This window comes from Aspergillus lucknowensis, assembly GCF_044049455.1.
Source record: "Aspergillus lucknowensis strain CBS 449.75 chromosome Unknown BJX67scaffold_13, whole genome shotgun sequence".
In the NCBI taxonomy this organism is placed as follows: Eukaryota; Fungi; Ascomycota; class Eurotiomycetes; order Eurotiales; family Aspergillaceae; genus Aspergillus; species Aspergillus lucknowensis.
Genome location: NW_027263557.1, coordinates 488,784 through 515,617, shown reverse-complemented (window position 1 = coordinate 515,617; position 26,834 = coordinate 488,784). Strand labels below are relative to the sequence as shown.

The window sequence follows — 26,834 nt, the reverse complement described above, 5'->3', positions numbered from 1 at the left end:
ATGCCTCAAAAACGAAGTTTCCCTAGCTCGGGCTCCGGGTCGTCGCCCTATGCTAAACGCGCTCGCGCGTCTCACGCAGAAGATTCCCATGACGACGAGGACACCCCAAACTCTGTGACTCCATACGAGAGACCTCGCAACCACCCTGTCTTTGGGCAGAAAAGCGCGTTCCCGGGTCTTGATACAAACGATAAGGATGATGAGCTATTCTACGGCCCTGCTGAAGATGGGTTGGAGTATTTGAGGATGGTCCGGTAGGTCCCCTTTCCTTGCGTTACGCTTTCAACTTGCGTCTTTTTCACCTTTGCTAAGTTTGCATTCTGGTTCTATTCTAGCTTGCGAATGTGGCGAGGTTCGTTTTCCCTTTCTCTTTCGGCTATTCTTTTCTTTTTTTACTGCGATCTGCTACCGGGTTTGTTTGAGCTTGGGAGGCTTGACTGTTTGGCTGACTGGGACTTTTGGATGCTAGGTCGGAGGCCAACTCCCTTCCTACGCTGTTTACCGTACCTACGACGACAGGACTGCCAGAGAAAGCAACCGAAGTGAGCGGCAATACTGACCGAAAACATGTTAAATCTCAGCAAGAACTGGAGATAAAGGAAGAGGCACCCAGTGCCGTGAAGCGACTCCCGGAAGGGGTCTATTCCGACGGCGTTTATATCGGCCTTACGATTTCCAAACCCATTGCCAATGAAGCGTTTTCAGAAGCACAAGCTAGCTACTACAACCTCCTACACCACCGGTTCCTTCTCCTCCGATCCATCCTAAGATGTACACCCCCCTCCGAGGCTATCTCCGCACTCGACGACTCGCACCCGATCAGCTTTCCCCGCCACTCAAAGACGGCACAGAAGGAATGGCGGCGTTTACTGCTCACGGTAGACCCTCAGATGGTTCAACTCGCGTGTATGGATATGAACACCGTCCTTGGGGTACTGGTTATCGTGGCACGACTGATGTCGGAGAATGTGCGGAGTGGCGATGTGGCTTTGGTTCGGCGCATTGGAGCCTGGGCCTGGGGGTTATTGGGGAAATGTAGGGATTCTGGACAGTTGGGGGCGCAGGAAATTGGAGATATTCGTGAGCTAGGCAAGCGAGCGATGAAGATCCAACTCAAACTAAGAGAGGAGAAGGAGGTCCAGGACGACGAGGAAGACGACGGGGAAGAATCTGATGTGGAAATTGGGAACGGTGAGAACGCTCAGATGGAGGCAAATGGGGCTGAACCTGATCGTGTTACTGGGGACACGAACCCCGATCAAGTGGGTGCAGAGAAGGATAGAGATGCGGAGGAGCTCGAGCTCGCGAAGACACGACTGGAGGCGCGGATTTCAACGGCCGGTGATGAGCCCGATTCGCAAGGAGCTAGGAAGGACGAGAAAGAGGGCGAGATCGAGGAAGAAAACAGCGGTATTGACGTTGAAACCCAGACTCGCGCCATGTTGGATATGATCGTCACGATAGTTGGAGAGCACTATGGCCAGCGGGACTTGTTGGGGGCGCGCGAAATATGGACCGATGCAGAGCAGAGGTTCCTGTAAACAGTTCAGACAGATCGATACCCTTGGATTACTGGAATGTACAAAGTAAGATAATTCTTGAAGGTTTTATTAAAAGGACTCTCAAGTTGTCGGCATCACGGGTCTTTTTGGGGAGAGTCGTGGTTTGGGTCCGATTCGGGCTAGGCTGTGATGGACCACACTCGTTGCGTCTCTGCCTTATCTCGCCCTTCTCCAACTTCGACTCTTCATCCTCCTCTGTTGTCTATGGAGCTCCAACGAGCGACCAAGACTGTCAACAGTACCCCGATGTAACGAACCAATACCTTTCACCATGGCACCCCCCCTCGAAATCTCCATCCCAACAACCACAACCTCAACCACCTCACCCCCCTACACAATCTACAACATCACCCTCCGCCTCCCGCTCCGCTCCTTCGCCGTCTCGAAACGCTACTCAGACTTCACAGCATTCAACAGCACACTAGCATCCCAAACAAACGCCCCGCCACCGCACTCTCTACCCTCCAAATCCTGGTTCTCAAACACAGTCTCGAACACCGATCTCCGCGAATCCCGTCGAAGCGGCCTAGAGTCCTACCTACGCGCAATAAACGAGTCCGACGACCCCCGATGGCGCAACTCCCCCGCCTGGCGCGCATTCCTCAACCTCCCCAGCCTCGGAAATCCCACCACGACGAATACGAACACGAATACACTCGAGAATGGTAAATCCGAGAGCGGCGTGACGGCCTCCTCTGCCCGTCTGCACGCCGCCATTACGGGACCCGGCGGAATCGGAGGCACTAGCGAGCCGATTACAGATCCGACGCTGTGGCTCGATTGTTACCGGGACTTGAAGTCGCATCTCCATGATGCGAGGCTACATCTTACGCGGCGCGATCAGGAGACGACCCCGCAGAGACAGCATGAGAGTTCGGCGCGGGCGAAGAGCAGTCTTGTGCGTGCGGGGACACTAATAGCTGCGTTGGACGAGGGATTGAAGAGCAGTAGTGCCAATAGCAAGGTAAACGGACGTCACACGGCCTCAAATTCACTGGGTGAAGGTGAGCTCCGCCGCCGGAGGGACCTGCTTATCAATGCGGGGAGGGAGAAAGATGGGCTTGAGGAGCTGTTAAATGCGATGGCCGCGAAGAGTCGGATTGACAATGCGGTGGCGTCGATAAAGGATAAGGAGTCTCTGCTTGGTTCTGGCTCTCCTGCGGGGAGAAAGCCGGCTGCGCGATCGGGACGCGTTCTTGGGAAAGAGACGGATAAGACTCGTGAGTTAGATAACCAGGGCTTGCTGCAGTTGCAGCAGGACACGATGCGGGAGCAGGACTTGAATGTGAGGGAGTTGTTGAAGGTCGTGCAGCGGCAGAAGGAGTTGGGGATCCGAATTAATGAGGAGCTGGAGATCCAGAATGAGATGCTTAGAATGGTAGATGAGGATGCGACAAGGTATGTTCTTGGTCTACCCATTTTACTATGTGAACTTCTGGCTGACCTGACAATTAGACTAGACCAGAAGGTGGGTGTTGGCAAGAAGAGACTTGGGAAGATTTCATAAACTCGAGCCTGACTTGTTGATATGCAATGGGCTTCAGCAGGGAATGGTCTTTTTTGAGCATACAATATACCATCAGTGTTCGTTTAGCGGGTTGCTACCATGTACTAGTTTGGTGCCATTTGTTGATTCCTTAGTCGCACATGTTCCGATACCATCACTGAGCAGATAAAAATGCCTTCGCCTGCTCTTCCGTAATGTCAGAAAGCTCTGATTGCCGCTGATCGATCAGCCCTAATTTACTCCTCTTCACCAACCACCAAAGCTCCCTCCGATCCCCGCCAAGCCTCTCCTTGAGAATCTTCTCCTTCAGATCCTTCAAGAATTCATTGTACAATCCAGGCTCTTCATACGATATGAGTTCCTCACGCATGACACCTAGCCCCTCCGTAACCCGATCGTAATTTGCATCGCCGAGACTATGCCTAATCTGATCTTCGATGATAGAGCGCATTTGCTTCACGGCGTCCTTTGTCGTCTCGATGTTCTCGGCGAGTGCCAGCGTTTGTTTGAATTCGGGAATGGCGTTGTTGGGTGAGATTTTCACGCGCTTCTCCTGGCTTAGGAGGGCGTCGACGTCTAAGCCTGAAAGGGGCTTTTCGGGTTCGCGGGCGCGTTTCCGGCCTTTGGCCTTGGGAGGCACTTGATGGAGTTAGCATTGTGGGCTAGGTTTGGAAAAAAGTGTACCGTACCTTTCTTGACATCAGCTACCTCGATAAGCTTTTCGAGGTGCCGCTGCGTGGTCTCGAGTAAGTGTTCGGGGGGTTGTGAGAACTGGGTTAAGATCTTAGCTGGTGGTGGTATTGGGTCGTTGGGTTGTATAGCACGGGATCGGATGGCTGCATTTATACGATGAAGAACAGGCGAGAATGAGTCTTCTATTGGGAATGGGGCTTCGCTCAGGTCACTGTTCGTTGTTAATGCCGCGTGCTCACCATTGAGACACAGAAACGGCAACTTACCCGTCTTCATCCTTATCCATCAGCTCCATGCTATCCACGTACCGGTCCAGAGCATCCTGGAGATCGTCATTCGGAAGATTTCGATGTTCCGTTACCACCTTCCCAGAGACAGTGATTACCTTGTCGAGAGGCGGGAACCTGTATGTTCGGATATCCTCTGCGAATGGTAACTGTACTTCTAAGAGACACTCATATTCAGGCTCAATTGAAGGCGCTAGCAGCACTAGAAGCGGGGGCTTGTTCTCTTTTGTGACTAGGCGGGCAACAGCGTATGATTCCAATTCGAAAAGCGCGTGGATGAAGGAAGATAACGCCAGCGAGGTTTTGTCGTTGGGGCGCTGGGCGATCAGGATGTTGGTATTTGACATGTGCATATATCGATCATACTAGGAAAGTTAGTTGTTAGGGCAGTAATAACGTCCGTGAGTTTGTACGCACCCGCTCGGCCTGGATAAAGCCAATCAGCTCAAGTGCCGCCTCCGTCTCCAGTGCCGTGATGTTCTCATCAGTCTCGCTGATATGAACCGCCGTACGTCCATATTCATAGCCTTTGGCCAAGTCCTCGCGTTCTATATCGATCTTACCACCAGGAGCGTTCTCGTCACTAACTTGATATGTCCTTAAGTTCCTCACTGACGTGAGAGGGTTCCCATCTTCCGGCTGGGTTTCGGGGATTGTGGTTATAGAGTCTGGACCCTCTTGTCCGGCAGCGAGATCTGAGCGCAAAACAAATTGACTAGCTGACGGGGCTTTCGCTACCATCGTTCGAGGGTATCGTTCCACGGGGATACGAACAGCAGTATCGTAATCATGCGGATTACCGAGCTGCAAAAAGCCTTTGAAGGAGGCAATTGGCCGAACAGCCTTGACCCGAGGAATGACCATTTCAGATACCGCCTGCTCGAGTGTACCGAACACTCCGCCACATTGTTCAGAAAGTGAGCGCAAAAGAGCTTCGTTCTCGGCCTATAGCCTGTTAGACACGAAGGGCATTAGAAAACCACCCATACCTTGCGCGGATCTTTCTCTTCCTCCTTAACGCCATATTCAGAGTCGTCGAAATCAGGGCCTCTACTGGAATCAGCGTCGACGTCCTAGGTTATACCGAGGGAACTCACAGGATAACCAGCTCCGTACTATCCTCCTCAACTTTCGAGACAATATCGTCAACGTTCTCGTCACTTATTCGCCCCAGACCATTGGTGATGAGGACAATCTTCCTTTTCCATTTGAGCTTTTTGCAGTGGGTGATTATCATTTGAATCGCCAGGATGAGGGCGGATATCGCTGAGCTCATCAGCATGTCAATGCGTGAACAACTTCAAGTGTGAGATTTCATACCGTCTCCCTTATCCGTGCTACTGGGTTTGATTTCATCCTTCAGTTGTCGAAGATCAGGCATGAGAAACCTGACGTTTGATCAGTTTCAATGGAACACAGCTACGCCAATGGACCACATACTGTTTAATCTCCGAGAATACCGAAATATTCGAGAAGTGGGAGTCATCTTGAAGTTCGTTATTTGTACCTATTGATCTCAGTATCGAGCCGCAGACAGATTTCCGCCGACAGCCTCACCGTTAGTTTTGAGGCCAATTACCCCCAACATGGCCGTTTTGCGCCCTGTAGCCACCTAATCCAGTCAATAGCGTACCCCAGAGTGGTTTAAATTCACTTACAGTGGATGTGATGCGGTCCCAGACATACTGCATCGCCCATTCGAGATCCGTTATTTCTCGGCCATTGCGGCGCTCCCCCATTGACTTCCCCACGTCCACGATATAGACTGTCGCTTCCTTGTCCGCCATGACGAGTTCGGAAGACGAAGACGAACTGAAGACCAAGCAAACAGCGGCAAAATTACTGATAAAGGACCGCCAAAAGGCAGCAGGCGATGGTGTGCGCGCGGTAGGCAGACGCGCAGGTTGCCCAGGTGCGCGCACGGATTTCCTAATTGGGAAAAGGCGGCGCGCTGACACATGACATCATCTACAGGTGCGTTTATATAACACTAGTGCGTGTGTATACGTTTCCTGTACTTCATACACTGTGGAGTTAATGTACTTCCCGCAATCCCAGGCGTGTGTACTGTGTCCGTTGGCCTGCAGAACCTCGGATGGTCCCGCAATTACATCAATAAATGTAGCATGGCATGACACCCAAGCTTCACTTCCCTCTGTCAATTGTCATACCACAACTGCATCGCAGCTGCAACCTCAAGATGCTCGATCCGCGGCCATTCCACATCCTAAGGTTCGCTCCCAAAGACCACAAACCCAGCCACGAGTACAAGGAGCTCACTAACATCCCCAAGCTATGGCACACTCCTCGGCGTCCAGCTCTACCAGGTATGATCCAGCCTCTTTCCAACTTCGTCAGAGCGCGCCATCTCTCTAACAACAACTTCCGCAGAGCTTTGTCTCCGGCATAATTTCCTTCCGCGCTCTCCCGCGACCCCAGTTCTCATCCCTCCAAGCCAGGATTTTCCCAACCTACTTCGCCCTCCAGACTGCGCTCCCCGTCGTCGTTGCGCTGACTGCCTCCCGCGGTGAGAAACCACTCGGTGTTTCAGGCCTCCTCGAGCCAGAGAGCCACTTCAAGGTTCTTCTCCCGCTCGCGACGGTGTTCGTGACCGGCCTGATTAACTTGACCGTGTTACGCCCGCTGACGGTGAATACTATGAGGGAGAGAAAACATCAGGGTATGAGCCAGTATCTCTGTATCTGCGTGAACATTATTACTGACGGTATGTGGTATTTAGAAACCCGCGATGGCAAGAGGAGTTACGATGCCGCCCCGCACTCCAAGGAGATGATCGCGCTGAATAAGAAGTTTGGTCGGCTGCACGGAATTTCAAGCTTGATTAACTTGGTTACGATTGGGGCTACTGTCTTCTACGGTGTTGTTCTGAGCGAGAAGCTGACTTAGTGGGTGCCCTGTGGTCTGAGGGTTATATTCGGTGGTGAAGAAGAATGGGTTGTACATAGGTTATTGAAATTTTGGGCTGACTCATTTTCTGGGTCAGGAACCTCTGCAAATATCATGAAAAGCTCTGCTCTTTGACATGGTCAGCTGTGCATATTAACAACACGCTTGTTATCTTTTTACAAAGAAGCTGCAATCATTTTCGCATCTCCGTATCTTGTTCAGCAAGCGCTCGAAAGTCAGACAATGAGAAAAGACAAGGGAACCAACTGGGGAAGCCGCAGTGCCGTTGTCATTTGCTATTCGAAGGGATATAGTCTCCATGCTAGGACGATTATAAAAAGTCCCCAGCCCCTCTCGCGGCCTACCACTGTCTTCTTTCCTCATGGATCTGTCGATTTCAGCGTCTGTCTCGATTCCCAAAGTCGACCCTCAAGCCTTCCCCAGAGTTACAATATACGATGAATCCCTTCATAGTCTACATGCTTGCTAGCATAATCACTTGGGTCACTGTGGCTAGCCCGGCTTCGCTCGCAGCCCTTTGTCCAGGACGAGCTGCCAAGGGCCACTCCGTCTTTTCGAAAATGTACTGGTTTAGTACCTCGCGGCCCAACACTGGTCTCTGGCCTGGATGGTTTTGGAATAAGAGCTTATCTTCCGGAGGTATCTGGAGGGCATGGTCTAGGCGGCCTTGGTGGAGAGACATCATGCCTGCAGCTTGGTACAAGGGGAGCAAAAGGGACCACATTCTGAGTGACTGGGTCCGTTTTGGATTTGATTCGCAGAGCCACAATATTCAGTTCGGGCTCATGAGTCTCGTCTCGCTTGTGTCTTTTATCTGTGTTCTGATATACTTCACATGGGAGTGGATAACCGCTCATCACGATCGTCACCGGTTTCTTCAGACCGCCAACGACAAGCTCCGCGAACTCGCCCAGCAAATTCAAGCGGAAACAGCCGCCGTCGTAGGGAGAATGCGTGGTGTTGATGAACAGATCGGCGGAGACCTTCAATGGACAGAGAGTAGAGGAATTTGTGCTGATTTCAATTATACTTCGGAGCAAGAAGTCAATGATTTTCGAGGAGCACTTCGGCGCCAGATTTCCAGGATCAAAGAGTTCATCCGTGATATAGAAAGGGCGCGTCGAAATACGCCCGCCGCTGCAGATTTTGAAGCCCTTCACCAATTCTATCAAGATGGGATCCAAGTCTCTCGAGAGCATCTTACGGAGCTGGCCCGACTCCGCGAAGAAACGGAAACCTATATTGCTGCTGCGCGTTCACTTCAAGAGAATGACACTATGGTGGATCCCTCCCTGGCTCCCGACGCTCAAGCCGAAGACCGAACAGAACGCCGAGCTTGTGTCCACGGCCGGGCACACCTACAAGCACACGAGCAGGCACACGAGCAGGCACACGAGCAGACACGCTGGCATACACACCCGCAAGCACCCCCGCAAGCTCAAGCTTCTCCTCGAGCTCGAGTATATCCCCGAGCACCCCGGAACGGACCCGGACACCATTTTCCGCACCATATTGGTGGCCACGGACAATTTGAACCCCCGTCACAGGATACGATACGCAATAGTGATGGCAGTGTCCGGCGAAGGGGGTATCGTCGGCCCTTGCGCGAAAGTTGGTTTGGTCCGGAGCCACGGAACCCAAGACGCCCAGCGGCTGTTACCATCCCATCGCCCTGGCTGTTGCCCTTGGCCTAGACACTGGTTTGCAGCATGCATCTTTGTTCCCGTGCATGTATTTTCGTCAGCAGACACACCGTCCCAATAAGGTAGCGTTGTTAGTTGAGATCTTTATCTTCTTGCCAAAGGTGAAATAGAAATAAACTTTTGAGAAGGGAAGCGATCGCATTCATACGTTCTCCTCCTCAACGATATATCTCCGGAAGGCTGACTTCAGCATATTCATTCTCCTTTGAGTGTGGATGAATAACTCCCGGTACATGTCCAAATTCTGTTGGACGACATGTTGCCGCATCCTAGTGCCAGCGCAGACGTCACGCATCTCCAACTCCATTTCCTTGCGCAGAAAGGGCTTGCTTAGGGACGGCTTATCCGCAAGGCCAGCAAAGACGTCATCGTACCCCAAGATCAAGGCGATACCCAGGCGAGAAGGAATCAGCTCCTTGACAGCGTTTCGACCCCCCCCCCGTGAGTGAACACCGATGTAAGACCGCATCTTAATCTTTTCGATATGCTCAGCCATTGTGGCGTCGGTGCCAATTCCGTTGGCGTCCATGAGCCCAATGAGCTCGGGTTCAGTCAAGTAGTTCGGCGGCGTTGTTTTTCCATCGAAAATGTTGGCTTCAGTGGGTTCAAACTGCTCGCCTACTCGATAGTTCGGTAACTGCTGAGTGCTCTCCCACTTATCGTAGACATAAACATCCAGATAATTCCTCTCTAAGACGATCAATCCTCTCGCACGGAACATTTCATCCCCATATTGGATTTCGACCTCAGTTGACTGCCCTTTTGCATCATCTGAGCAACAAGCAAGGAACCGTCGAACGACGAACTCGTAGACCTTCTTCTCGTTGGCGCTCAATGCTGAGGGGGAAACCCAGCAAACAGGGTGTATTGGCGGGTGTGCGCGGTCGTTGTGCCGGCCAGCCCTAGGAGTCTTGAAATTACCGTCGAGAAGCCTGCACCACAAGAACTATCAGCATCTGACAGCTAAAGGGTGATGAAAAAAATGTACCCCCGAGCGTACTCTCCCCAGCTCTGGTCTTCTAGCTGTTTCTCAATCAGTTTCTTTAAGTCAATCCCTTTGTCAAATTGATCAGTTTCCGTGCGGGGATAGCTGATAAAACCTTTAGTGTAAAGGGCCTCTGCGGTCTAAGATTTGTGAGTGACTGAATTTCCAGTTCAGAGGAAGGTAGAAGATTATAGGAGACTTACCTTCATGACAGCTGAGCTATCCATATGAAGATACCTGGTTCCCATCATTTGCAGGTCCACTGTTGTCAACGGAAGCGGCCTCCACTTGCTGGTCGGTTTTTGGTTCACCTTTGTGACCTTGGCCTTCTTTGCCATCAGACAACGCTCCAACATCATTATCACAGCGGCCCTGTCAAAAAGATGGACTCGACTCCAGAGGAAATTCACTTTCATGTTATCTCGCGCATGCATAACTTTGATACCCCAGAATTTCTCTGACTTAAACCTCTTCACTCGTAAGTATCGGTCAACCACAAATCCAAGTGTCGGAAATTGGCAAGATCCTATGGTAAATCTGTCAGTGGGATATGATGTTTTTGAGCAAACGGTACAGCGTACCGTAACTTATGGTATGATTCTGCAGGCTGTCATGGAGTGGTTGGAGCTGAAGCGTTAACAGGCGAGTAAATGCGGCCCCAATCCGGAGATCGAGCTCTATCCTCGCCGCCACTGCGTTGGCCTGGCGTTCATCGAGATCGCCAAGGGACCTTGCAGCATTTAAGATATGACTGAGTCCAAATCAGAACGCTAGCGGCTAAAGACTAGGGTGGAGTGCACGTACGCCCTCTCTGTATTGTTGAACATGGCTCGCTTGACAATGATTCGTTGATTGCTCTCCCTTGCCTTATCGCGGACTTCTGTACCGATATGCTCCCCTTCGCGATCACAGTCGGTCCATATGAACAGCGCATTGCAATTCCGTGCTTGCGTCAAGATATTCTCTGCGATTGCGGCTCTCTCCTGCAGCTAGCAATTAACGTTCCGGGCTCCCGATAAAGAGCCAGCTCAGCTACCTTGTCCACATAAACATGAATAGGTGCTTCGAAAAGCTGCGCCGGTGGGCAAGACGTCCATCCCATGTACTCGCGCTGGAACTCTACGCTTGTCAAGTGTCCCATGACGCTTGTCATAGTGACCGAGCAGTCACCCCAGGTGCCGCCAAAATTGAAATCGAACACATAGTTCTTGACATATCGGTTCCCATTGACATGAAGCTGTTTTAGGTCAGTCAATGCCGCATAATGAGACTTCACATCACTTACAGTTCGCATTCGACCTCCGGACAAGTGCTGAGCGACAGCTTTGGCGATTGCCGGCTTTTCCGCCACACATAAGACTTTTGAGCCCGCCATTACAGCCAGTCAGCACTAGTATAGCGTTATCGGGGATCACGCGTCATGGTTCGAGACGTCAGAGCTGGATAGGTGTTGACTCAACTGCTTAGTTCTAGAGAAACGCGAAAACGACGCGAGTCACGGGATAGTTCGCTGCCTCGTCGCCTAGGATGCCTAACGATTCCCAATGCAGTTAGCACGTCTCAGCCTCAGCTAAGGTTGTTTCTCCAGGTTTGCTTGTGTTTGTTGTGATTTCATGTCTCCAAAAGTTGCGTCAATGAGTCTGTCTCACTTAAAACTTGCTTATTATTATCGACTTTCCTCTCATGTGGGATTATTTTATCCACACTGAAGCCCCTCCTGCCACTCCGACCCCCATTGCAATGGCTCTCCCCCTCCCTGAGGTCAAGTCTCTCGCAGACTGCGTTTCCTTCAGCCATGCTGTGCGACCAGTCCTGTCGCAAATCACTGCGCTCCCCGAACAGGTACAGCCTGCAATCGCGGCAAAGGATGTGAACGCCCTCAAGGAGATTTACACCTCGACTAATCCACTCGCGACCGCCGTCGCTTTCACTTCGGTCATCTCCATCCTTTGCATCATCGCTTCTGAGATAAACCACAACTATTCGCAGGTCGATCGCGTCTGGTCTCTCCTGCCCTCGGTGTTCAACGTCCACTTCGCTCTCTGGGCACGTCTGTCGGGTCTTCGCACTCAGACTCTCGACACTATCGCTACTATCTCCGTTCTCTGGACCGTACGTCACCTTCTCCTCTTCCCACCCAACAGACTAGCGCTAATTCATCCAGGTCCGTTTAACCTACAACTACTGGCGCAAGGGCGGCTACTCCATTGGCTCGGAAGACTATCGCTGGGCCGTCCTTCGCGAAAAAGTGAACAACCGATTCATCTTCTTCCTCTTCAACATCACCTTCATCAATGTCATCCAACCTTTCCTGCTCCTCCTCATCACAACCCCAACATATAACTTCCTCCTCCTGTCCCGTCTCCCCGGTGGCGATATCTTTGAGCTCCCTGACCTGATCTTCTCTCGCGTCGCCTTCGCCTTCATCATCTTCGAGCACTTCGCGGACCAGCAGCAATGGAAATTCCAGAACGCAAAGAAGGAATACAACAAGTCTGCTCGCATCCCCGCCAACCTTAAGGATCAGTATGACCCGGAGGACCTTGAGCGCGGCTTCGTAGTCAGTGGACTGTGGTCTCTCTCCCGGCACCCTAACTTTGTCTCCGAGCAGGCCATCTGGCTCACTTTATACCTCTGGAACTGCTACAGAACTGAGACATATGTCCAATGGACTGGCCTGGGTATTGCCGGCCTCATTCTCCTCTTTCAGGGAAGCGTTCGTCTCACTGAGGGTATTAGCGCTGGCAAATATCCCGAGTACAAGGAGTATCAAGCCCGTGTCGGAAGGTTCGTCCCGCGTCTGTCCGTGGCGCCCAGGTACAAGAGCAGCAAGAAGAAGACCAAGAAGATTACGCAGTCAGAGACCATCGATAAGAAGGAGGAGTAAGGACAGGGGAAAGGTGTCTATTTCTGAGCTGGAGTTGCATATTTATTCCTTTTTAATTGGATATAGGCCTTGATGTTTTTCTTCCATCGTTTCACGTCGGTTTTGAGGGATTGTTTTACGATAGGAGTAGATGTTGGGCTTGAATCTATCTTCCCATTATTCTCACTGAAGGTGCTCCTGCTTTTTGTTTCCTTGGTTCCCTTTGGATACGGCCGAGGCCGCCCAAGACTTCAATGGCCCAATTCACGATACACAATCCTCCCAAGTCTATAGCCATACTAGACACAAGTCAGGAAAACAAAGAAATTGGCCATAAAACTACCTACTATACACTGATACATTACATTCGACGCTTCTCAGGAGGTAATAGTACAGAGATGGCGACGAAGAGTCACAAGACAGAAAGTGGAGAGAGCAGATACCAAAATATGGCTTGATATGTCTGGTAATCACATCGGGGGAGATGGAGAAGGAAGGGGGGGAGGATCGGCATAAGTAGGATGAGAGAAGAAAGCATGAGGGGAGAAGTATGAAAAAAAGGAGATAAATACAGGTTCTTCCCTAGTATAAGAGCCGGCAGTGAATAGACAAAGAGAATATTCCAGTGCTCATAAACAGTTTCCTCCTTTTTTGGGTCTTGCTCCACGTCTATGTTGGGGGTAATGGAGTCTGATCTCTTCCGTCTTTCCCTTCCGCATCTCCTTCTCCGAGATTGGGCTCAGGAGGGGCGATTGTCTGTCCGTTCCTGTTATCGAAGTACTTTGCGAATTCCGCTGATTCCGGCCACTCGCGAGGGCCAAGGAGACGAATCATATCATCGCGGCTGAGCACCTCTTTAGACAAGAGTTCCTCCGCGATGAGGGCAACTTCCTTCTTCCTCGCGGTGAGGAGGTCGCGACACTTCTTGTAGGCGTCGTTGACGATGCGGCGGACCTCGAGATCAATATCCTTGGCGGTCTCCTCAGAAAACGGCTTGTTGAACTGTTGCGACTCCTGTTCGTAGTGAATGTACCCTAACTTGTTTGACATGCCGAACTGGGTAACCATGGCTGTGGCCATTCGAGTGACCTTGTTGAAGTCATCGCTCGCTCCGCTCGTAACGGTCTCAAAATGCAGCTCCTCGCTGACGCGACCCCCCAGCGCCATTGCCATCCGGTCTATCAATTGGTTGGAGGTCAACAAATAGGTATCACCATTGGCGGGGAGGTATTGCGCATAACCAAGAGCTCCTGAACCACGTGGAATGATAGAAACCTTTAGCAATGGATCAGCCCAGCGGAAATACCAGCCACAGACGGCATGGCCAGCTTCGTGATAGGCGACGGTGCGCTTCTCCTGTGGTGAGAGCACGACGGACTTCTTCTCTAAGCCTCCCACAACACGCTCAATAGCCTGCTCAAAGTGTTTCATCGTGACACTCTCCGCGTTCACACGGGCAGCTGCGCATAAATTAGCCAACAATAAACTATGGGACAAGCACAAATGGGAGTTGAAAGGTGGGTGCCACATACCAACCAAAGCAGCCTCGTTCACGCAGTTCGCGATGTCAGCACCAGCGAAACCAGGAGTCAGAGCGGCCAGTCTACCAGTCAGGTATTCCATATCCTCGCGAGTGACAATCTTCTTCAAATGAACACGGAAAATCTGCTTGCGACCATCCATCGTGGGGCGGTCAATCCCAATATGCCGGTCAAATCGTCCAGGGCGCATAAGGGCCTTGTCGAGAACATCAGGTCTATTAGTACCAGCCAGAACAACCACCTGATCTGAGGTATTGAAGCCGTCCATCTCAGTAAGAATCTGGTTCAGCGTACTCTCCCGCTCGTCATTTCCACCACCAAAACTTTGCTTAGCCCTGGATTTACCAATGGCGTCTATCTCGTCAATGAAGATGATACAGGGGGTATTTTTGCGAGCGTTGGCAAAGAGATCTCGTACACGAGATGGGCCAACACCAACGAACATCTCCACAAATTCTGAACCACTCACGCTAAAGAACGGCACACCAGATTCACCAGCCGTGGCCTTAGCGAGCAAGGTTTTACCAGTTCCGGGAGGGCCGGAAAGGATGGCACCACGAGGAATCTTTGCACCAAGTTTCTGGAACTTCTCTGGGCTTTTGAGGAAGCTGACGAACTCCATGATTTCCACCTTGGCTTCGTCCATTCCAGCCACGTCGGAGAATTTGATCTTGATGTCCGTCTCGTGGTTGAAGCGCCTAGCTCGGCTCTTACCAATTCCAAATATACCGCTTTGACCGCCAGCACCACCACCAGCACGTCTTGAAAGCCAGAAGAAGGTACCGATCATGAGAAGAGTCGGAGCGAAGGAGAGTAGGGTTGCTCCCCATCGTACATCTTCAACATATTGGACAGGAATTCGCTCGGAACTGGGAATACCTAGCTCATTCTGAGCCTCGTCCAGTCTGCGCTCAAAGCTTTCAACAGATCCGATACTGAAGTAGTAGTGGAAGTTCGCCCCGGTCGCCGGTGAATCGGGGTACATTCGGGCAACGGCATCCCGGTGCAGCTCGACGCGAACCCGATTATGGTTAAGAACAGTCAATCTCTCCACCAGACCCTTGTCGAAAAAGTTGGTCCTAAACTCTTGCCATGTGATCTCCTTCCCGTTTTCGCCAGGGAATAGGCTGCGGTAAAGGTAGAAAGTAATAACGGAGCTGATCAGGAGCGATGCAGGATCAAAGCGGAATTCGAACGTATTGAAACCTTGTTGCTTCCCTTTCCCATCCTTTTGCTTATCTGATCCACGAAGCTTATTCACCTCCTTCCGGAGACTGTCCCAGTTCTTGTTGGTCTCCGCTTCAAGTTCCTTATTCAGCGTTCTCACAATGTGGCGAGTGATCCCCATATGATCCATCATCGATGGCGGTTTCCCAGCTATGATATGCTTTTCAATGAAATTCCGTATCTCCGGAGGTATCCCGTCTTTGTCCAGCGCTGCTCGAAACTCGTCTAACATTTGATGCTGCGAGCGCGGTAACCAGTCTTTCATATGTTGAGTGAATAAGTCGGCCTGTGTCCGTTCCTCCGGGCTCAACACCGACTGGGGCTCTTCGGGTTTCTGTCCCTCTGGCGATTTAGGAGGTTCCTGGCTTCCGCCATCCTGATTTCCACCATTCGCTGCCCTATGTGGTTTCTTGTCATCTTGGTCTTTCGGAGGTTCTGGGCCACCGGAATGTTGTGTAGCGTACGTCCGCACACGCCGCGCTGTGACCACTGATATTCTTGACTGAGGGATATGTGCAGAGAGCGGCCCTGTGCGAAAAATACGGTCTGCGGCTCTCCTCGAATAGTTGACGAGATTGCCTGGCCGTCGGAGTAAGCTGGCCATGGTCGAGGACGGTGAGCCCAGAGGCGGAATGGGCGAGTGGCGGATTGAGCGGAAATGAGAATATAAGTTCAATAGCAAAATGTAATATCCATATAAGCCGTTGCCAGTCAGTCCGGATGTGTGGACGTGCCGTTCAGCAGAGAATTGGTGGTTGTTGGCGAAGCTGTCTCGTCCACCATGGGAAGTTCGCTCTCGGCATTGGATTTTTCGCCGTTCCGACCGCCGGCTGAGTCATCAGTCATCCAGAACCTCAGGGAAAGAAATGGTACATTAGTGTGTCATCGTCCTCGTTGAATTCATTTTCGACAGAAAATGCTAGCCCTTCATAGCGTGGTAGGGTTTTACACAATTATAGCGGAGATGACATTTTAAGCTGTATATCTAGGTGGAAATGCCCTCCTCTTTCCCGAACTACTGGAGAGTGTAGAGTGTCAACCAAATACGGAACATGACGACATACATAGTACACCATAGAGATGCTCCGAACCCCTCATGATAACGCCCGTTTCATACCATACGCCTGCCCGCCAAATAGTAGTACTAAGTCTTAGAAATTATGAAGGTAGAGAGATCTCCAGAGCCCAAGCATCCTTTGCCCTCTGGGTTCGAAGAACTGGCAAAACATGGGCTCCGTCGAGAGGGAATCACATCGGAAATTCGTTAGTTTCGTCATAAAACTTCAGTGGTTTGGAGCCGAGCTGGTGTCAAACACGGGAAAATTCGTCGACATATCAGCCCAATCCCATTCAATCGTCATCGGCATCTGCCAAAGATCCTGTGGGACAAACGGCTGCTGGAAAGAAGGAGTGATGGAGATATCCCCTGCAGAGGTTAAAGGTGGCTGGCCGCCAAAGTTTAGACCCTCTAGCGGGTTGGGAAGCATCTCTGCAAAATCATGGCTTGCCCTAGGCATCGTAGGTATGCTTTCCGGGATATCATGAGAAATGCCCGCAGTCCCAGGCATTGTCTGGCTTGATCCAAATGCCGTCGCCCCATTCATAACATTGGAGCTGGGGTCTTGAGAATTGGCGCTGTATGAAGTCCGCGAGAAAGGTATTGTTGTAGGTAGCACATTACCTGCACTCGCTTGTGAACTAGTTGCAGTTGCTTCTCCAGTCACCGGTGGCGCATGTTTTGAATCTTCTGATGGAGCCTTGCGCTTCTTCTTCGAGTGAGACTCCCTTTCAGCTTTATCCAGTACCACCTGAGCGATTCTTTCAAACTCGCCGCACACACCGAGCATGCGCTTGATGCTTCCATTCGACTCGTCAGAGACGAGCGTAGAAAGGAAGTTGACAACCACATTCATCAGCTTGACGTCCGACCTTGCACGTGCATCATTAGGGTTTTGGAGAATATTAGCGAATAACGTGACGAGTGCAGAAACAGGGTAGTACAGTATCAACCTAATTACCGTTTAGAGAAGATCATAAAGATTCCAAAGAGGCCCGACAAACTTACCAGACACAAGCAAAGTCACCCTGCGGGATGTACTTGATCAGATTGATAGACGCTCTGGCAGCAGTCACACACAAGACCGCCGATAAGAAGACCCGTGGATTCAACGGCCGCGCATTCAATCCTTGAATCGCATAGTTTGAAAGGCGACTCGTCCAATATCCATGGTGTACAGACATTCGGTGGATAGTGGTCAGACAATTGTAATAGGCGAAGTGTAATACCACAACGTGAAGGATGAGTGGAGTATGCGAAGCTTTGATCTCATGTTCCGGCCGAAAGTCAATCGGAATGCTATCCTTCCATTCTTCAAGTTCTCTGTCGAGGTCGCCGATAGTATTTAAAAGTTCACCATCGGATTGTTTGGAAGCTCTGGCTGAATAGAGACGTTTGTACACCTTGCTCTCAATAATGGAGAACTGGCACAGCGTGCGGAACATATTAAACTTTCCTTTCCCATCAAATAATGGAATATTGCCAATGTTGTCTGGAGGGTCGTCGCTTGGTAATTCAACATTCATGTCATCGTCATCTTGGACAGGAGGGCGGCCGGAACGGAGACAAATGCTATTTCATGGGTCAGAGCCTCCTCCACACTCGGAGCTAGAATACAACATACTCTTTATCCAGCATATAAGCAATCCAAAACACCCTCTTCCGTTGCTCTGCTTCCACCGGATTGAGCCCAAAACCGGACCCACGTTTATGAAGTCCAATACTGTGGGACAATCTGATAGCTGCGGCTACTAGGAAGAAAGACGGCTGTGGGTTAGGGGTCCCTTGAAGAAAGAGCGACTGCAAGGCGCGTTAGACCTCCATTGCATTGGGGGAAGGAATGTCAAGACCCACCATGCCTAAAAGAGCTTGGACACTGAGTAAATCCGTATTCCGCATCGTCAATTCTGTCAGAACACCCATGGCATTTTTCAGATAAAGCCATGCTTTCTTATCCTCCTCCTGGGGCACGAGGTTACTCATTACCCGCAGTCGATGCGAGATAGCAAGGACCACATTAATGCTCGCCCACCACCCAGAGCCTTCGTAAGGATCCCGGGAATATTGCTTCTCCACAAGATGCATAAAGGTCGGTTCATGGAATAGCGGAAACATGCAGTTGAAGTTGTCAAAGAAATCTCGGAAAAGTGAGAGCGCCTCCTCTTTAGGAGGCAAGGGCTTGAAAACGCGACGAGCGAAAATGTCGCTGAAGATCTCCGGTTTCCAGTACATCCATTTGTTATCGTCAATGTACGCCGAAGAAATCATGTCTTGGAAAGATGTATCTCCTGTCTTTTCGTTCACCCATTGTATCCCCTTTGGTGAGAATATAGAAAATCCGGAGGACGACCCTTGAATTCCGTCAGCCACGTTCCCGCATTTAGCCAAACGTAGATACTCACCAATGTAACGGGTTTCACCGCAACTGTTCGTTACTAGGGAACACATCATGTCTGATAAGCCTTCTACTTCATTCTCGGATTCTTTCTGCGAGTCTGGAGATGTAGCTGCTGTTCGCGGGCTGGATTGAGAGTCCATTCGGGGTGTCGAATGCCGCGAAACACTACCTGGCTGAGACGGGCCATTTTGGGCGATATTAAATCTAGTTGGGCTGGTGGAGTTGTTGAGGCCGCCAGTTGTAAGAGATCGGTCGGCCAGTCGTTTTTCAAGAGTTCCAAGGTCCGTTTTTCCATCATCTTCGTTGAGCAAACCGGATAATCGAAGCAGCGACTCCATCCTTCCGAGCCGATTCTCCAACCCTTCGATATATTTGGCACTAAAGCGGTCAGCAGATTGGCCGCTGAAAGAGGAGAAAATGAATAGCTACGCAAGAAAGACATACCCTTTCGGAGGGTTCCGCTTTTTCTCAACCTGGGTAAATACGCAATCCGTCTTGTAGTTAATACAGTGAGAACATTTGGGCATCTTGCCATCGCATTTGATCTTTTTCTTCCGACACATATCACATGCCTATTGCCGAAACGGTCAGGAAAAAAGAGTGCTGTAAAGTCCAATGCGTAGACGGGACACTCACCCTCGCAATCCGTCTTCGTTTGGGATCATTGTTGTCGTCAGTGCCCATTGAAGGGTCATCGTTAAAAGTCGGGTTCGGAAGAGCAGCGGTGACCGGAGAGCCGTCGTGTCCATATGCGCCAAAGAAAGACGCTTGCTGATTCATAAGCATGGGCATATCAAAGCCCATGCCGTTCGGGCCGTCCCCAATCCCATCCATAATCGGCGGAATAGACGGTAGTGAGGCGCTTCGGGAGGTTCAGGGCACTGCCCGACGTGTGAAGGTGTGGAGTTTTGATAATGTCAGCGGAGAGGACTGCAGCAGTGAAGGAGGGCGAATGCGGGGTCTGTCCATTCAAGGCAGGCGGAAATGCCGGAGACGGTAATTTCTGGCCTGATTGGAAGTCCTTAAGCCCTTGTTTTCTTTTTTCGTTCTCCTCTTCCTCGTGGTCAGAATCGTCAAAGGAGCGACTGGGGTGAGTGGTCAGCATCTGGCGGCGAAAAGTGGATGATGACATGGGGGACAGAATTTCAAAGCGGGCTTACTCAACCAAGTCCAGTCGTCGGCACGTGGGAACCACAACCAGCAGGAAAGGTAATCAGATGGGGAAAGACAAAGGAAAAGCCCGAGAAATCCTCCTGCGTCTGGTAATCCCAAGGATCATTGCTGAGCACAACGAGGAAAACAATGGGACAGAATCAATGCAGGCGATCTGTTATCACCACCATGGTCAGGCTTAGTCTCCTCACCACGACAAATCTCCAGGGGTGACCGGGAAACACACAACACGTAAATGGTGCTGCCTTTTCCCAGACCAAAGAAGAAAAAGCTCCTTCATCCTGGTAAGCCCAAGCTCTTTAGCGCAAAACTCGGGTTCTCCATGTTTCGTCTTCGAATCTCGATTCAACAGATGAGCAGACGGGTCGACCAGTGGAAGGGGCGGAGCACGGGAACTGCAGACAACCCTCTCGAGGAGCCGGGCGTCCGTGATCCCGACCCTCCGAGCTGAGTGTCATTTGCGGCCTCTTGGTGCAGCTCGACTGGATTCGGGTCCGCCTCGCGCCGGCTGCCACATTGGCTTGGCCGACCGTGGCAAGGGGCGCCCACAGGCCGTCCGCCAGCCATTGTCGTTGGAGCTTGACGAGATTTGACTTTAAGTCGTGGGGTTCCTTGGAGTCATCGAGGCTCGTGACCATTGAGAAGGCTTGCAGTTGACTGAATTTGACTCACCCTAACATGCCAAAGTATAAGAAGCGAGAAAGAAGAGTCGAGAATGACATGGTTCACGCTCCACCCCCCTTCCGAGGCATCTCCTCATTCCATGAAACTCAACCTTCCGAAAATACGAAGCGAAAGCGAAAGCGAAAACATTTGATTCAGGAGTGGCGATTCACGAATATATACGGAGTTACAGTACAATGTAAATCTCACACGAGGCATGAGGTATGTGCATCTCAACATCAAATCAAATCAACGCCACGCTATGCACCCGAAGACAGCATATTATACACAGGAGTATGATACGGCTTGCGTGAAATCTCAAATCCAGATTCTTTTTCCGGCGGCTCGACTCAAGCTGCAGTCCCAACCAGATGTAACTTTAGTTTCGTTCAGTATTCAAGAGTGCTTATCCAGGAACTCCTTGGCTTCATTGATCTTCGTTGCCAGATAGGGACTGCCACCGCGGTCGGGGTGGTTGAGGAGCATGAGCTGACGGTGCTTCTTGCGGACCTTTTCCTTGTTCAGAGTGCGTTCCCTATTAGGTCATTAGAAATCCTCGGTTTAGTCCTTCTGTGCGACTTGTAAACGTACGGGAGCTCCAGAATCAGGGCGGCTTCTCGTCGATTCATTCGAGGCTCGAACCCCCTAAGGATATTTAGTTTCCAGAACAGCAAATCCCCATATTCAATGACAAACCCTTTGTAGAAGGCCTTGCCAACGGCATTCACACCACCCCGGTAACGACGGAAAGCAACATACCCAGCGCGGCCCTAGTAGAGAGCAATCAGTTGGTCAGAGTCAAAAGTGGAGCGGCGCATCTTCGACCTACGAGAAAGGCTGCCGTCGCGACACCAAGACCAAGAGCGAGGGTTGATGCCATCTCAATCTATTAGACGAGACGAGAAGAGAAAGAAAATTCGACAGAGAACAGTCGCTGGCTTGTCTTTGAGAGGAGAGTGTCCGTCGAGATAAAACTCAGACTGCCGCCTCCCGATTCGACTTAGCGCCGGCAGAACCAAAAATCTTCCATTCTTTTGATATCGAGTCCCTCCCCAACTTTTTGGCAATACCAATAACTTCTCTGCACCGGAGCCTTTGGAGGACCAGTCGACCAGAGGTCCGCAATCATGAGGTGAGTCCTTATTTTGCTTTTCGCTCCCCAACACCCACCACTACAACCACTAACTTCCCCATAGAGTCGAAACGTGCCACTTCTGCTCTCGCCCAGTATACCCCTCCAAGGGCATCCAAATGGTTAGACTGGATGGGAAAGCCTTCCGATTCTGCCGCTCAAAGTGCCACTCCAACTTCAAGCTCAAGAGACAGCCGCGCAAACTCAAGTGGACCAAGGCCGGCCGCGCCGCCAGCGGCAAAGAAATGATTGTCGACTCATCCCTCGTCCTCTCCCAGTTCGCGAAGAAACGGAACGTTCCCGTCAAGTACGACAGGAACCTGGTCGCCGCTACGATCAAGGCGATGGAGCGGGTCGAGGAGATCAGATCGCGCAGGGAACGGGCATTCACGAAGCGTCGGTTGGCGGGGAAGCTTGCGCGGGAACGCAAGCGCGAGGAGGATCGGAAGGTTGTTGCGGAGGGCGAACATCTTATCCGCAAGGAGCTCCGCGACAGAGAGGAGGGGATGCCGCTTGTCGAGGAGGGAGCGAAGGTTACTTCCAAGGTTCTTGGGGAAGAAAAGCTCAGACAGAAGACGAAGACCAGAATCCTGGTCGACGGGACGACGCAGGACGAGATGGATGTGGATTAGATTTCCTTTTCTCAGGATTTTGCTTCCCCTCTTTACGACGGAGTTCGGTTCGTTTCATACCTGGCATTGTCAAAAAGCTGTTGCGCAATTTTCATGCGGATATCACTATATTCCCTATCATTTCAAGGCATAATGAATGAGTTCACCATGGCAGTCCTCCAGACTTGATTACTCAAGATCATTCTTTCTCCTCGTCCACTCATGAAGCACGAGTGCCTGATGGAATCCTGCTATAGAGATGCCTAGAAGATCCCAACCCCCCCAGCAAAACAACAACTCATACAAATTTCTTAAGAGTCAGTACTTGACGGCGTCAAAAATAAACATGACCATATCCACCGACAAAAAACAATCGATGAAATAGTATCGTTGACCTCCAAAACACATCCATCCCCGCGGAGAAGACCACCCGCCGGCGCCAAGACCCCAGATAACCTGAATTTCGGACTTTGCCCCTCTGCCATCTTCATTCATCCCACATTTCACCATCCACCGTCTCCGCCGACTTTGAAATAGAATAGCACACTCCAATTCCCTTTACATCCCTCCGCCATACAATGCAAGTCGAAGTAAACCCAAACGAAGACACAGAATGGTGCGTCCCCTTCTAGCTCAATCAAACCCATAACCCCGCGACGCCGTGACACCATCCAAGCCCCGGCCTAATATACAAACGCGTACAGGAACGACATCCTTCGTAAACACGGCATAATCCCCGAAAAGCCACAAGACCCGGAACCCCTCATCCAAGAAGCCCTCATCGAAGCCGAGCGCAAGGCATACGAGAACCGTCTCGAGGACAAGGACCTCGACGAGCTAGACGACCTCGAAGACGAAGAGGATGAAGCATTTCTCAATCAATACCGGTATACTCCTCCCTCCCTTCCCGCTTGCCACGGCGAGATATAGCCCACACCGAAGAGAGCGCGAGAAGTTAACATGGAAGAGAATAGCCAAAAACGCCTCGCAGAACTAAACACTATAACCCAATCTTCTGTGCACAACCAAGTCTACCCGCTCCAGAAACCCGACTACGCACGGGAAGTCACCGATGCGTCACAGAACTGCTTCGTCTGCGTGAACCTGACCTCGTCCTCGAGCAATAACGTTGAGTCGAGGCTGCTGTCCGAGCTCTGGAGACGGCTTGCGAGCAAGTACGGCGATATCAAGTTTTGCGAGATGCGCGGGAATATGTGTATTGAGGGCTACCCCGACCGGAACACGCCGACGATTCTGGTGTATCGCTCTGGGGAGATCGTCAAGCAGTTTGTTACGCTGATGGCGCTGGGTGGGACAAGTACGAGGATGGAGGGTTAGTTTTTCTTTTCCTACCCCAATTCTCTTTCCTGGCTGTGGCCTGGGTGCTAATGGTGTGTTTTGGCAGATCTGGAGAATATGCTTGTGGAGGTCGGGGCACTCAAGGAGAGTGATATGCGATTGAAGAGGAGGGGAGATGACTCGGAGGATGAGGAGCGGTCGAGGTCGAATCTCCGGACGACTACAGTGGCGGATATCGACGACGACTGGGATTGAGCTGGATGGTCTTCGTGACATTTTCAAGTCTCCAAGGTCAATCCGTACGCAATCGACGATTACAACACCTGGGAATACGCATGCCGCCAGATCTCGTACATCATCAGATGGCAGTCTGATCTATGGCAAGATTGGGAGTCCATCTTGACTTCTTATACGTGGCTGGGCCACGTATATTTCAGCGGGTCTGAATGCAGTGGTTATTGGCAGTCGGCATAGGGGCCATGTAGTTCCTATGTACATAGCCAAGACAATGTACAAAACATCTTCAATAGAGCTCATCAGAAGAACAGCACCTTGCTCCTGTGAATGCGGCATCCATGCCCAATAAACACTCCGGCCTTGCAGGCCCTATAAAGAAAGAAAAATAAACCCCGAAATGAATAACCGATATCTGGGTTCAAACCAAAGACAACAAAGCAGTGCATCCCAATCGCCCATCCATCCATCGCCAGTAAAGCGCCCGCTCAACTTGCATGTAGGAATAGGTATCATCTTCAAACCAAATCCAGTCCAGTCAAGTGCCAAATGGAAAGTTATCTTATGAAATACGCGAAACGAAAGGCTCAAAAAAAGCACCAGATCAAAGATATCAGATATCAGAGCAAGTCATCACCCTCAGCCGCACTCTCCTCAATAGCCTTTCGAACATGACTCTCCCGAAACGCCGGTCCCGTGCCGTCACATTGCGTCACTAGCTTCAGCCTCTTTGTAACTCCCGTCAGATCAACAAGTCCCTTCTTGAACAGCTCATGCCCCTGTATAAGATCCCATGTCGCTTGGGCGTCAAGCAACTTCTCGCCCGTATTCTTGCAATATGTGACCCGATGCAACCGCGCCAATTGGCCCTCCGGCACAAGATCCGAATAAAAGTCCGTCGGGGAGTAAATCATCGGCCCTGTTTCGGCGGGTTCTTCATTGGGTGTGTTGCGGCGATTCGAGTTGGCGCCGGAGGACGTGTTCGTTGTTGCGCGCAGGATCTCGTTTTCGGTGCTGTATCGGGCGAGCTCGCGCTTTAGGCGCTCGTTATCGGCAAGGAGGGTGGTTGATTCAGCTTGAAGGTTTGTAACTTTTTCTTCAAGCTCGCGGACGTGCCGCTCTTTGCGTTCGCGGAAGGCGCGTTGACTGTGCAGGGAAGGAGATCCGTTAGTTGGGCGGCGGGTGAACATACGCCGCTCGGTTCTGCTCCTTGCGTTTACTCTGCGCCGATGTTATGAGGCCCTCCTTGTCTTTCTCTTCGCTATCGCTCCTCACCAAACTCGGATCGGCAACGGTGTCATCGAGCCCTTCAGTTGATCCAGGATAACGCCCACCACCGATCGGCTCACTGCTCCCCGAAACTGAGTGCTTCGCGTAGGAATCTGGCGGAGACTGTGGTCCGCCATACGGGTGTCCGGTAGGCTGGAATGGCTGGTCGAATGGCTGGTAGTTCTAGGTAGAGCGGCGTAAGTCGGGCATCTTAACCCCTCACTTCAAGGTCTTTCGTCGAGAGGAGAAAATAAAAGAGGTAGTACGAACCAGAGGGTCGAATGATCCTTGAATATCATCGGACTGGTCGTTCTGGACTGGGGTCGGCAGCCCATAGAGGGGGAACGGAGGCTGCTGCGAAGGGTGGCCCGAGTAGTAAGGGTACTGATCCATCGCGATCACGGTATCTGTATTGGAGACCGAAGGAGGGATTCAAGTAACAAGATGCTGTGACTGTTCTGCGCGACAGGGAAACGCTTTGACAGCGAGAAGACAGCTCGTATATATAGTGATGCGATGCTTGAGGTCCGCCATGGAACTCTCGAAGTCTAGAACACCCCAGCTCCCCGTGGGCCAAGGAAGAACTCGAAGAACATGTCTCTTACAAAACTGTCAAACTCGGCAAAGTCGGTGATGACAATTCAATATCATTTAGTTAACTACAGAAAACTTAGTCAGTCTTGCTCTTCGAGCACTCATTGCTGTCGAGATCTTCGACTTCTCTCTACTTCTAGCAGCCTCTCTGCAGTTGCCCGATCGGCGCTTACTCAGAATTACTGAGTAACTTTAAAGTGATAGGAAGTTAGTTAACTTACCATTGACAGCCCAACGCTGCAAAAAACTGCAGGGCTGAAGACCAGACACCATCCTCCTCTTACTAATGATTCCGGCTGTCCGGAATCGAAGCTGCTTCCGTCCCCCAATTTTAGTTGCTTATGCTTTAGAGTTGATTGCGCTGAAATGTGATGTCCTGATGGGAGTTGGATTGCTGCAATAAGGGAGCATGCTCGTGATGGAGACAGGCTTGGCTATGTGTTCGGCAGCCATGCTTATCAATGACCACCGACAGCCACGATCCCCTTCCGAGCGAGCTGCGTCCACCTATCAATAGATACAAAGGAGTGTAAACAGCTGGAGGCGAAAGGAAATAGTATAAGGAAACAGCATAGATTGACGTAATACCACCCCGGAAGCGACCCTAGCCATCTTCCGTCGCCATCCACCCATACGCAAAGATGTGTCCGCCACTGACCAGGGTATCGTATTCTGCTCCCGTTTGCCACACGGCCCATGGCCGAAAACATTCGTTCGAGAAAAGCGATATCCCCGGGACACTCGAAACTGGCCACCTCAAACACATCTTTGCCATCCGTCTCACACACTCCTTCGTCCCCGATCATACGTCAATAAGCCACGGTAACATTCGAATAAATAAGACATGCAGGTGCGGTGTAGGGGGTAAAAACAGATCAAGGAAAACGGGAAGACCATCATGTGCAACAACAAGGGATAATAAGTAGAGTGTAGTCGAATCAAACTGTCTTTCGGAAAATTGAGATCAGACAGGATTATGCCGACTGTCTTCGATGTCAGAATAATTCACACTCCGAAAAGAGAAAACTGGTCGTTCGATGATTGCATCTCTTTCAGTCCGGCCACACCAGTTGTCGGTGGATGCAACTAAGTTGAATGCTAATCC

At 51.0% G+C, this 26,834-nt stretch overlaps 13 protein-coding genes across 13 annotated transcripts; 6 read left to right on the top strand and 7 right to left on the bottom strand.

Moving 5' to 3' along the window:
- On the top strand, nucleotides 1-3,069 carry BJX67DRAFT_371337 (uncharacterized protein; the record flags this gene model as incomplete). The annotated part of the gene is made up of 4 exons (XM_071031067.1): nucleotides 1-254; nucleotides 470-1,537; nucleotides 1,791-2,960; nucleotides 3,018-3,069. 4 exons carry the CDS (start codon nucleotides 1-3, stop codon nucleotides 3,067-3,069), a joined length of 2,544 nt encoding a protein of 847 aa, XP_070887639.1.
- Nucleotides 3,070-3,146: 77 nt separating this feature from the next.
- BJX67DRAFT_48250 (ATP-dependent DNA helicase 2 subunit KU80) lies at nucleotides 3,147-5,962 on the bottom strand. Its single transcript, XM_071035074.1, has 10 exons — nucleotides 5,708-5,962; nucleotides 5,607-5,661; nucleotides 5,490-5,556; nucleotides 5,370-5,437; nucleotides 5,147-5,315; nucleotides 5,039-5,099; nucleotides 4,467-4,994; nucleotides 4,029-4,414; nucleotides 3,759-3,973; nucleotides 3,147-3,708 (listed from the first exon to the last, which is right to left on the bottom strand). Exons 1-10 carry the CDS (start codon nucleotides 5,834-5,836, stop codon nucleotides 3,224-3,226), a joined length of 2,163 nt encoding a protein of 720 aa, XP_070887638.1. The 5' UTR covers nucleotides 5,837-5,962; the 3' UTR covers nucleotides 3,147-3,223.
- A 287-nt stretch (nucleotides 5,963-6,249) lies between these two features.
- On the top strand, nucleotides 6,250-6,956 carry BJX67DRAFT_380025 (DUF4149 domain-containing protein; the record flags this gene model as incomplete). The annotated part of the gene is made up of 4 exons (XM_071032704.1): nucleotides 6,250-6,281; nucleotides 6,343-6,376; nucleotides 6,441-6,729; nucleotides 6,790-6,956. The coding sequence occupies 4 exons, from the start codon at nucleotides 6,250-6,252 to the stop codon at nucleotides 6,954-6,956; spliced, it is 522 nt and encodes a 173-aa protein (XP_070887637.1).
- A 704-nt stretch (nucleotides 6,957-7,660) lies between these two features.
- On the top strand, nucleotides 7,661-8,671 carry BJX67DRAFT_380024 (uncharacterized protein; the record flags this gene model as incomplete). Its single annotated transcript, XM_071032703.1, has 1 exon — nucleotides 7,661-8,671. The coding sequence occupies one exon, from the start codon at nucleotides 7,661-7,663 to the stop codon at nucleotides 8,669-8,671; it is 1,011 nt and encodes a 336-aa protein (XP_070887636.1).
- A 75-nt stretch (nucleotides 8,672-8,746) lies between these two features.
- On the bottom strand, nucleotides 8,747-11,083 carry BJX67DRAFT_48185 (DNA topoisomerase 3). The gene is made up of 7 exons (XM_071035073.1): nucleotides 10,951-11,083; nucleotides 10,702-10,902; nucleotides 10,470-10,648; nucleotides 10,247-10,416; nucleotides 9,869-10,191; nucleotides 9,669-9,805; nucleotides 8,747-9,612 (listed from the first exon to the last, which is right to left on the bottom strand). Exons 1-7 carry the CDS (start codon nucleotides 11,038-11,040, stop codon nucleotides 8,823-8,825), a joined length of 1,890 nt encoding a protein of 629 aa, XP_070887635.1. The 5' UTR covers nucleotides 11,041-11,083; the 3' UTR covers nucleotides 8,747-8,822.
- A 322-nt stretch (nucleotides 11,084-11,405) lies between these two features.
- On the top strand, nucleotides 11,406-12,552 carry BJX67DRAFT_371334 (DUF1295 domain protein; the record flags this gene model as incomplete). Its single annotated transcript, XM_071031066.1, has 2 exons — nucleotides 11,406-11,777; nucleotides 11,830-12,552. The coding sequence occupies 2 exons, from the start codon at nucleotides 11,406-11,408 to the stop codon at nucleotides 12,550-12,552; spliced, it is 1,095 nt and encodes a 364-aa protein (XP_070887634.1).
- A 542-nt stretch (nucleotides 12,553-13,094) lies between these two features.
- BJX67DRAFT_46955 (ATP-dependent metallopeptidase FtsH/Yme1/Tma family protein) lies at nucleotides 13,095-16,081 on the bottom strand. The gene is made up of 2 exons (XM_071035067.1): nucleotides 14,064-16,081; nucleotides 13,095-13,991 (listed from the first exon to the last, which is right to left on the bottom strand). Exons 1-2 carry the CDS (start codon nucleotides 15,901-15,903, stop codon nucleotides 13,201-13,203), a joined length of 2,631 nt encoding a protein of 876 aa, XP_070887633.1. The 5' UTR covers nucleotides 15,904-16,081; the 3' UTR covers nucleotides 13,095-13,200.
- A 1-nt stretch (nucleotide 16,082) lies between these two features.
- atrR (transcription factor atrR) lies at nucleotides 16,083-19,736 on the bottom strand. Its single transcript, XM_071035072.1, has 7 exons — nucleotides 19,391-19,736; nucleotides 19,199-19,326; nucleotides 18,759-19,132; nucleotides 18,211-18,707; nucleotides 17,981-18,156; nucleotides 17,365-17,928; nucleotides 16,083-17,309 (listed from the first exon to the last, which is right to left on the bottom strand). Exons 1-7 carry the CDS (start codon nucleotides 19,586-19,588, stop codon nucleotides 16,583-16,585), a joined length of 2,664 nt encoding a protein of 887 aa, XP_070887632.1. The 5' UTR covers nucleotides 19,589-19,736; the 3' UTR covers nucleotides 16,083-16,582.
- Nucleotides 19,737-20,986: 1,250 nt separating this feature from the next.
- Nucleotides 20,987-21,470, bottom strand: pam18 (putative mitochondrial DnaJ chaperone (Tim14); the record flags this gene model as incomplete). Its single annotated transcript, XM_071032702.1, has 4 exons — nucleotides 20,987-21,125; nucleotides 21,182-21,235; nucleotides 21,287-21,360; nucleotides 21,420-21,470. The coding sequence occupies 4 exons, from the start codon at nucleotides 21,468-21,470 to the stop codon at nucleotides 20,987-20,989; spliced, it is 318 nt and encodes a 105-aa protein (XP_070887631.1).
- On the top strand, nucleotides 21,452-22,782 carry BJX67DRAFT_350009 (ribosomal eL24 family protein). Its single transcript, XM_071028796.1, has 2 exons — nucleotides 21,452-21,722; nucleotides 21,787-22,782. Exons 1-2 carry the CDS (start codon nucleotides 21,718-21,720, stop codon nucleotides 22,352-22,354), a joined length of 573 nt encoding a protein of 190 aa, XP_070887630.1. The 5' UTR covers nucleotides 21,452-21,717; the 3' UTR covers nucleotides 22,355-22,782.
- Nucleotides 22,744-23,947, top strand: BJX67DRAFT_47086 (phosducin family protein). Its single transcript, XM_071035069.1, has 4 exons — nucleotides 22,744-22,949; nucleotides 23,038-23,220; nucleotides 23,308-23,666; nucleotides 23,739-23,947. Exons 1-4 carry the CDS (start codon nucleotides 22,912-22,914, stop codon nucleotides 23,885-23,887), a joined length of 729 nt encoding a protein of 242 aa, XP_070887629.1. The 5' UTR covers nucleotides 22,744-22,911; the 3' UTR covers nucleotides 23,888-23,947.
- Nucleotides 23,948-24,486: 539 nt separating this feature from the next.
- rsmA (putative bZIP transcription factor (Fcr3)) lies at nucleotides 24,487-25,528 on the bottom strand (the record flags this gene model as incomplete). Its single annotated transcript, XM_071032701.1, has 3 exons — nucleotides 24,487-25,012; nucleotides 25,059-25,318; nucleotides 25,406-25,528. 3 exons carry the CDS (start codon nucleotides 25,526-25,528, stop codon nucleotides 24,487-24,489), a joined length of 909 nt encoding a protein of 302 aa, XP_070887628.1.
- Nucleotides 25,529-26,051: 523 nt separating this feature from the next.
- Nucleotides 26,052-26,789, bottom strand: BJX67DRAFT_47467 (uncharacterized protein). Its single transcript, XM_071035071.1, has 2 exons — nucleotides 26,630-26,789; nucleotides 26,052-26,579 (listed from the first exon to the last, which is right to left on the bottom strand). Exon 2 carries the CDS (start codon nucleotides 26,533-26,535, stop codon nucleotides 26,188-26,190), a length of 348 nt encoding a protein of 115 aa, XP_070887627.1. The 5' UTR covers nucleotides 26,536-26,579; nucleotides 26,630-26,789; the 3' UTR covers nucleotides 26,052-26,187.
- Nucleotides 26,790-26,834: the final 45 nt, after the last annotated feature.

Bases quoted from the DNA above. Each gene is read 5' to 3' on its own strand.
- BJX67DRAFT_47086 (XM_071035069.1), top strand. From the start codon at position 22,912: ATGCAAGTCGAAGTAAACCCAAACGAAGACACAGAATG. The intron at 22,950-23,037 runs GTGCGTCCCCTT...AAACGCGTACAG, and splicing joins CCAAACGAAGACACAGAATG to GAACGACATCCTTCGTAAAC. The intron at 23,667-23,738 runs GTTAGTTTTTCT...GTGTTTTGGCAG, and splicing joins GACAAGTACGAGGATGGAGG to ATCTGGAGAATATGCTTGTG.
- BJX67DRAFT_46955 (XM_071035067.1), bottom strand. From the start codon at position 15,903: ATGGCCAGCTTACTCCGACGGCCAGGCAATCTCGTCAACTATTCGAGG. The intron at 13,992-14,063 runs GTATGTGGCACC...ATTTATGCGCAG, and splicing joins GAACGAGGCTGCTTTGGTTG to CTGCCCGTGTGAACGCGGAG.
- atrR (XM_071035072.1), bottom strand. From the start codon at position 19,588: ATGGATGGGATTGGGGACGGCCCGAACGGCATGGGCTTTGATATGCCC. The intron at 18,708-18,758 runs GTGAGTATCTAC...ACGGAATTCAAG, and splicing joins CGGTGAAACCCGTTACATTG to GGTCGTCCTCCGGATTTTCT. The intron at 17,929-17,980 runs GTATGTTGTATT...CCCATGAAATAG, and splicing joins GCTTATATGCTGGATAAAGA to CATTTGTCTCCGTTCCGGCC.
- BJX67DRAFT_48185 (XM_071035073.1), bottom strand. From the start codon at position 11,040: ATGGCGGGCTCAAAAGTCTTATGTGTGGCGGAAAAGCCGGCAATCGCC. The intron at 10,649-10,701 runs GTAGCTGAGCTG...TGCTAGCTGCAG, and splicing joins TTCATGTTTATGTGGACAAG to GAGAGAGCCGCAATCGCAGA. The intron at 9,806-9,868 runs GTAAGTCTCCTA...CACAAATCTTAG, and splicing joins ATAGCTCAGCTGTCATGAAG to ACCGCAGAGGCCCTTTACAC.
- BJX67DRAFT_47467 (XM_071035071.1), bottom strand. From the start codon at position 26,535: ATGATCGGGGACGAAGGAGTGTGTGAGACGGATGGCAAAGATGTGTTT.
- BJX67DRAFT_48250 (XM_071035074.1), bottom strand. From the start codon at position 5,836: ATGGCGGACAAGGAAGCGACAGTCTATATCGTGGACGTGGGGAAGTCA. The intron at 5,662-5,707 runs GTAAGTGAATTT...TGACTGGATTAG, and splicing joins GGGACCGCATCACATCCACT to GTGGCTACAGGGCGCAAAAC. The intron at 5,100-5,146 runs GTGAGTTCCCTC...TGATTCCAGTAG, and splicing joins AGTACGGAGCTGGTTATCCT to AGGCCCTGATTTCGACGACT.